This window comes from Leucoraja erinacea, unplaced genomic scaffold (genome assembly GCF_028641065.1).
Source record: "Leucoraja erinacea ecotype New England unplaced genomic scaffold, Leri_hhj_1 Leri_837S, whole genome shotgun sequence".
NCBI classification, from domain to species: Eukaryota; Metazoa; Chordata; class Chondrichthyes; order Rajiformes; family Rajidae; genus Leucoraja; species Leucoraja erinaceus.
The window spans coordinates 58,782-67,124 of NW_026576770.1; the positions used below are offsets into that span (position 1 = coordinate 58,782).

At 47.3% G+C, this 8,343-nt stretch overlaps 1 protein-coding gene across 1 annotated transcript; it reads right to left on the bottom strand.

Annotated features, from left to right (window-relative positions):
• LOC129694877 (LIM/homeobox protein Lhx8-like) lies at positions 1 to 7,760 on the bottom strand. Its single transcript, XM_055631634.1, has 4 exons — positions 7,657 to 7,760; positions 4,991 to 5,086; positions 3,135 to 3,318; positions 1 to 438 (listed from the first exon to the last, which is right to left on the bottom strand). Exons 1-4 carry the CDS (start codon positions 7,732 to 7,734, stop codon positions 365 to 367), a joined length of 432 nt encoding a protein of 143 aa, XP_055487609.1. The 5' UTR covers positions 7,735 to 7,760; the 3' UTR covers positions 1 to 364.
• Between the last annotated feature and the right edge of the window lie 583 nt (positions 7,761 to 8,343).

The following is an 8,343-nucleotide window of genomic DNA, read 5'->3' on the forward strand; positions in this document are numbered from 1 at the left end:
AACAGTAGCAAATGTTTATTTGTGTTTAAGGCTCCGAATCCAAAAGGTGCCAACAGAAAAAATGTGGAACTTACGACAATATTCCTCACACGAGTTCCTTTCAATAGTCAACTGTATAAAACACAGGATTTGCAAACAGGGAATACATTCTTCAACAATAACTTAGCAATATAAACTAGTGTGAATTCACACACACACACACACACAGACACACACACACAGGTGGGATTGTAAACATTTGGCACGCGTGTCACCAAGTATGAATCAAAGTGCTCCAACTAAATACCAATAAATACAAGAGTCGGGGTGGGGAAAGTTCCCCAACTCTAGGAGGTTGGTCCAATCATCGTCCAACGTGAAGAGTTCAGGCGTGACCCGGGGCCAGCTCCGTCATCAAGTGAGTGCCGTGATCTGGGAATCCAAGTGTCTGAGACTGGGCTGTTGGAGAAATCAGAACAAGTTTAAACTCAAAGTCTTGTGGTGTGTGGGAAGGAACCGCAGTTGCAGGAAGGAGCACGGCCCGCTCTGGGGCCCACTCCGCTTGGTCCATATCCCTCCAAACCCGTCCTATCCATGTACCTGTCTAACTGTTTCTTAAACGTTGGGATAGTCCCAGCCTCAACTAGTTCCTCTGGCAGCTTGTTCCATACACCCACCACCCTCCGTGTGAAAAATTTACCCCACAGATTCCGATTAAATCTTTTCCCTTTCACCTTGAACCTAGGGCAAGAGACTCTGTGCATCTCCCCTCATCCTCCTGCGCTCCATGGAATAGAGACCCAGCCTACTCAACCTCCTCCTGTAGCTCACACCCTCTAGTCCTGGCAACATCCTCGTTAAATCTTCTCTGAACCCTTTCCAGCTTGACAATATCTTGCCTATAACACGGTGCCCAGAACTGAACACAATATTCTAAATGTGGCCTCACCAACTGTGTGGCCACATACAGCTACAACATGACCTCCCAACGTCTATACTCTGATACTGAATGCCTGAGTGGGGAGTAAGAGAGGAAGATGTTTTAATCAAAATGAAATGTATTCAATTCAACGGGAAAAGGGTACAGAGAAATGTGTTGGAAGGAACTGCAGACACTGGTTTAAACTGAAGATAGACACAAAAAGCTGGAGTAACTCAGCGGGACAGGCAGCATCTCTGAAGTCGACCCAAAACGCCACCTACTCCCTTCTCTCCAGAGATGCTGCCTGTCCCGCTGGGTTACTCCAGCATTTTGTGTCTACCTTCAAAAACTTGTAGCTTTAGTTGAGATAGAGTGGAAACCGGCCCTTCGGCCCAACGAGTCCGTGTCGTCCACACTTGAACAAACTCATGCACCTGTATAGCAATATCGGCACAATTATAGATGCAGGCACTTCTGCCCACTTTGCCCATGCCAGCCAACATGCTTTTTAGGAGGAAGTCATAGGAGTAGAATTAGGCCATTCGGCCCATCAAGTCTACTCCGCCATTCAATCATGGCTGATCTATCTCTCCCTCCTAACCCCATTCTCCTGCCTTCTCCCCCATAACCCCTGACACCTGCACTAATCAAGAATCTATCTATCTCTGCCTTAAATATATCCACTGACTTGTGGCCTGCACAGCCGCCTGTGGCTATGAATTCAACAAAACATTTCACTGTACCTCAGTACACGTGACAATAAACTTCCTCTCCGTATATCTGCACAATATATTTTCAAAGACATAATTCAATCCACTTCTGTAGTAGATTTAGACCTTGGAGTTACAGCGTGGAAAGAGGCCATTCGGTCTAGAGTCTACGCTGACCAGCGATTACCCCGTACACTGTCCGACACACACTAGGGACAATTTTGCAACTTACCAAAGCCAATCAACCTGCACGTCTTTGTTAGTGAGTGAGGAAACCAGAGCACCTGGAGAAAACCCACGCAGTCACAGAGAGAACGTACAAACTCCGTACAGACAGCACCCGTAGCCAGGGTGGGACCCGGGTCTCTGTCGCTGTGAGGCAGCCGCCCGCACTCCCTCTGGTAGCATGCTCCAGATACGAGTGCCATAGATAGAGCAGACACAGAACCTTTTTCCTCCCAGGGTGGAAATGTCCAAAACTGGAGGGGAAATATCTTTTGAAAGTCATTGTTCTATCTGCTCCTGTAACTTCTATAGACTTTAATGATACAGCATGGAAACGGGAAAACTAAACTCAAGGCAGACACAGAGTGCTGGAGTAACTCAGCGGGTCAGGCAGCATCTGTGGAGAACATGGATAGGTGACGTTTCACAGAGTGCTGGAGTAACTCAGCGGGGGTCAGGCAGCATCTGTGGTGAACATGGATAGGTGACGTTTCACAGAGTGCTGGAGTAACTCAGCGGGTCAGGCAGCATCTGTGGAGAACATGGATAGGTGACGTTTCACAGAGTGCTGGAGTAACTCAGCGGGTCGGGCAGCATCTATGGAGCTAAGGAAATAGGCAAGGGTTTCGGCCCGAAACGTTGCCTATTTCCAGAAGGATTTCGGCCCGAAACGTTGCCTATTTCCTTAGCTCCATAGATGCTGCTGCACCATAACTGAGTGGGTCAGGCAGCATCTGTGGAGAACATGGATAGGTGACGTTTCACAGAGTGCTGGAGTAACTCAGCGGGTCAGGCAGCATCTGTGGAGAACATGGATAGGTGACGTTTCACAGAGTGCTGTAGTAACTCAGCGGGTCAGGCAGCATCTGTGGAGAACGTGGATAGGTGACGTTTCACAGAGTGCTGGAGTGACTCTGAAATAGGTGACATTCCCCCGCACTCCCACATCAGTCTGAAGAAGGGTCTCGACCTGAAACGTCACCCATTTCCTTCGCTCCATAGATGCTGCTGCACCCGCTGAGTTTCTCCAGCACTTTTTGTCTATCTTTGATTTTCCCAGCATCTGCAGTTCCTTCTTAAACACCTGTGTTAGCTGTGATCTAGATGAAAACGAGTTACAGACAACGAGACTGAAGACGACTTTGAAACTAGCACAAAGAGTTGGGTGGGTGGGGGAGGGACGGAGATAGAGGGGATGTCGGGGTTACTTGAAGTTGGATGAATCAACATTCATACCATTGGGTTGTCACCTGCCAAAAAAACATATCAACTCATCATATCACCCAAACACAACTTACAGTCCATGTAGGTGTGCAGGCTGGCCAGTATCTGTCCATCAGGTCCCCCATACGTAGTGAATACCACCTGCTCCATGGTGTGTGGTGACATGTTCTCCAGGTGAGTAGTGGACGCTGGTGTAGCGGGCAGCTGGCCCGGACCCACGTGCTTTTTGTGTCGAGCTCGGCAGTTTTGAAACCAAACCTGAAACATCGTAATGAATGAATGAATACGTTTATTGGCCAAGTATTCACATACAAGCAATTTGCCTTGGTGCTCCGCCCGCAAGTGACAACAGTGACAGTTGTGAATGACATATAAAACACTAATAATGTTATTAATATTATATCAACATAAAAATATAAAACATTAATAATGCTTTTTCAGAAAACGCTTTTTAGCTCCAGGCAAATTATTATAGAGCTAGTCATAGCTTCAGGGTAGACAAAAATGCTGGAGAAACTCAGCGGGTGCAGCAGCATCTATGGAGCGAAGGAAATAGGCAACGTTTCGGGCCGAAACCCTTCTTCAGACTGATGGAGGTTTCAGCCCGAAACGTCGCCTATTTCCTTCGCTCCGTAGATGCTGCTGCACCCGCTGAGTTTCTCCAGCATTTTTGTCTACCTTCGATTTTCCAGCATCTGCAGTTCCTTCTTAAAAACGTAGCTTCAGGGAGTCAGGCAGCACAGAAACATGCCTTGCGGACCAACTTGTATCTGTACATCGTGGACAGATTGGTCGCAACCACGTACGGGCTTCTGCCGACTGGTTAGCATGCAACAAGAAAGCTTTACACTAACTCGGCACACATGACAATAAATGCCCCATCTACACTCCTGGATAGAGTGGATGTGGAGAGTTACACAAAAAAGCTGGAGAAACTCAGCAGGTGCAGCAGCATCTATGGAGCGAAGGAAATAGGCAACGTTTGGATGTGGAGAGGATGTTTCCACTAGACGGAGAGTCTAGGACCAGAGGGCACAGCCTCAGAGTTAAAGGATGTTCCTTTAGGTAGGAGATGAGGAGGAATTTCTTTAGTCAGAGTGTGGTGAATCTGTGGAATTCTATGTCACAGACGGCTGTGGAGGCCACAAGTCAGTGGATATATTTAAGGCAGAGATAGATAGATTTTTGATTAGTGCGGGTGTCAGAGGTTATGGGGAGAAGGCAGGAGAATGGGGTTAGGAGGGAGAGATAGATCAGCCATGATTGAATGGGGGAGTAGACTTGATGGGCTGAATGGCCTAATTCTACCCCATCACATATATGAACTTGTGAACTAGTCCCAACTAGTGGCCTTGTTCCTATAGCAGGAATGGGACATAATACTCCAAGTGTGGCCTCACCAACATCTTGTACATTCACCCCAATTCCTCAATGCAAGTTATTCAGAATGGAGTGACCTATGGTGGGACTGCCATGTGATGAAAGAATGGGTCGACTGGAATTATATTCACTGGATCTTAGAAAGATCAGAGGGGAACTTATTGAAACATAAAATTATTAAGGGATTGGACAGGCTAGATGAAGGAAAAATGTTCCCCATGTTGGGAGAGTCCAGAACCAGGGGTCACACAGTTTAAGAATAAGGGGTTGGCCATTTCAGACCGAGATGAGGAAAAATCTATTCACCCAGAGAGTTGTGAATCTGTGGAATTCTCCGCCACAGAAGACAGTAGAGGCCAATTCACTGGATGGTTTTCAAGAGAGAGTTAGGTCTTAGTGCTAACAGAATCAATGGATATGGGGAGAAGGCAGGAACGGGGTACTGATTGTGGATGATCAGCCATGATCACATTGAATGGCGGTGCTGGCTCGAGGGGCCGAATGGCCTCTACTCCTGTACCTATTGTGTATGTTTCTAACACAAACTCACTTGAATCACTCGCCGGCTTAGCCCAGTGGTCTCGGCCAGAGTTTGCAGTGTCTGAGCATCAGGGTTATTGTCCTGTGTAAACTGTGCTTGCATCACCTGCAAGGACAAGAACAAACCGGTGTTGGAAGCTGCCTGGGGATTAGAATATCTGGAGGCCGGTTAAATAACGGCCCCAAATAAAACAGAATGCTGCAAACACTCGGGGCAGGCAGCATCTGCGGAAACAGTTTAGTATAGTTTAGAGATACAGCGTGGAAACATAGAAAATAGGTGCAGGAGTGGGCCATTCGGCACTTCGAGCCTGCACCGACCAGCGATCCCAACATCGGGAACACGTTTCCTGCCTCTAGTGTGTCCAAACCCTTAACAATCTTATGTTTCAATGAGATCCCCTCACATCCTTCTAAACTCCAGAGTGTACAAGCCCAGCTGCTCCATTCTCTCAGCATATGACAGTCCCGCCATCCTGGGAATTAACCTGGTGAACCTACGCTGCACTCCCTCAATAGCAAGAATGTCCTTCCTCAAATTAGCGGACCAAATCTGCACACAATACTCCAGGTGTGGTCTCACTAGGACTCTGTACAACTGCAGAAGGACCTCTTTGCTCCTATATTCGATTCCTCTTGTTATAAAGGCCAACATGCCATTCGCTTTCTTCACTGCCTGCTGTACCTGCATGCTTACTTTCATAGACTGATGAACAAGGACCCCCAGATCCCGTTGTACTTCCCCTTTTCCCAACTTGACGCCATTTAGATAGTAATCTGCCTTCCTGTTTTTGCTACCAAAGTGGATAACCTCTCATTTATCCACATTAAATTTCATCTGCCATGCATCTGCCACCTCCCCCAACCTGTCCAAGTCACCCTGCATTCTCATAGCATCCTCCTCACAGTTCACACTGCCACCCAGCTTTGTGTCATCTGAAAATCTGCTAATGTTACTTTGAATCCCTTCATCCAAATCATTGATGTATATTGTAAATAGCTGCGGTCCCAGCACCGAGCCTTGCGGTACCCCACTAGTCACTGCCTGCCATTCTGAAAGGGACCCGTTAATCCCTACTCTTTGTTTCCTGACTGCCAACCAATTTTCTATCCATGTCAGCACTCTACCCCCAATACCATGTGCCCTAATTTTGCCCACTAATCTATGTGGGACCTTATCAAATGCTTTCTGAAAGTCCAGGTACACTACATCCACTGACTCTCCCATGTGCATTTTCCTAGTTACATCCTCAAAAAATTCCAGAAGATTAGTCAAGCACGATTTCCCCTTCGTAAATCCATGCTGACTCGGACCGATCCTGTTACTGCTATCCAAATGTGGCAACTTCATCTTTTATAATTGACTCCAGCATCTTCCCCAACACCGATGTCGGGCTAACTGGTCTATAATTCCCTGTTTTCTCTCTCCTGCCTCTTCAAGTGGGATAACATTAGCTACCCTCGAATCCACAGGAACTGATCCTGAGTCTATAGAACATTGGAAAATGATCACCAATGCATCCACGATTTCTAGAGCCACTCCCTGGGATGCAGACCATCGGGCCCTGGGGATTTATCAGCCTTCAGTCCCATCAGTCTACCCAACACCATTTCCTGCCTAATGTGGATTTCCTTCAGGTCATCCGCCACCCCAGACCTCTGGGCACTACTATATCAGGAAGATTGTGTGTGTCCTCCTTAGTGAAGATGAATCCGAAGTACCTGTTCAACTCATCTGCCATTTCCTTGTTCCCCATAATAAATTCACCTTTTTCAGTCTTCAAGGGTCCAACTTTGGTCTTAACTAATTCTTTCCTCTTCGCATACCTAAAGAAGCTTTTACTATCCTCCTTAATATTCTTGGCTAGCTTACCTTCGTACCTCATCTTTTCTTCCTGTATTGTCTTTTTAATTATCTTCTGCTGCTCTTTAAACATTACCCAATCCTCTTGCTTCCCGCTCATCTTTGCTACGTTGTACTTCTCTTTTAATTTTTATACTGTCCCTGACGTCCCTTGTCAGCCACGGTCACCCCTTACTCTCCTTGGAATCTTTCTTCCTCCTAGGAATGAACTGATCCTGCATCTTCTGTATTATTCCTAGAAATGCTTGCCATTGTTGTTCCACTGTCATCCCTGCTGGTGTATCTTTCCAGTCAACTTTGGCCAGCTCCTCCCTCATGGCCCCATAGTCCCTATTATTCAACTGCAACACTGACACCTCCGATCTACCCTTCTCCCTCTCCAATTGTAGATTTTGTGTTTATCTTCAATAGAAACCAGCATCTGCAGTTCCTTCCTACACTGATAGTTGATTAGTGTGTCAGGCATGTGGGGAGAAAACAGGAGAAATGGGTTAGGAGAGAGATATAGATCAGCTGTGATTGATTGGTGGAGTAGACTAGATGGGCCGAATGGCCTCATCCTTCTCCTATCATATGACCTTATGACCGTTTCCATACTGCATCACGAAACCAAACTGAACTGATTGCACAGGGGGGCGGGGGCAGGTACAGGTGTGTGGGTGCAGGTACAGGGGTGCGGGCGCAGGTACAGGGGTGCGGGCGCAGGTACAGGGGTGCGGGCGCAGGTACAGGTGTGTCAGGCGCAGGTACAGGTGTGTCAGGCAAGCACATGGTCGCAGGGCTGGACATGAATTAATTCTTCAGGTGGTTACCTGCAGCTGCTCGGCTGTGAAGCTGGTCCGTGCTCGCTTGGTTGGTCTGGGCTGACTCACATCTTGATCCACGGGCATCACTCCCTCCTCACCAAGTCCTCGCCCTGCAAGAAGTCAGCTCGTCTCAAACCGTGCGAGGAAACAATATTTACACTCATTTAAAACAAGCCGAGTATGTTCCTCCTGAAGGGAGGATTTAGGGAGTTGGGAGGAGAGTTAAGAAAAAGGACCAAAAAGGTAACAATCTCAGGATTACTGCCTGAGCCACGCGACAGTGAGAGTAGGAATGGAGCGAGGTGGAGGATAAATGCGTGGCTGAAAGACTGGTGCAGAGGGCAGGGATTCAAGTTCCTGGATCATTGGGACCTCTTTTGGGGAAGGTGGGACCTGTACAGAAAGGACGGGTTGCACTTGAACCCGAGGGGGACCAATATCGTGGCGGGGAAATTTGCAAAGGCAGCTGGGGAGACTTTAAACTAGAATGGTTGGGGCGAGGGACTCAAATAGAGAAAGCTAGTAGACAGAATGGGAGGCAGGAAGCAGAAATGGGAAGCACTAGGACACAAGAGGAGAAAGAAAATAAAGGAAATAAACAGAGAATAAGAGACGGGGGTTTCTTAAATGTGCATATTTTAATGCTAGGAGCATTGTAAGAAAAGTGGATGAGCTTAGAGTCTGGATAGACAC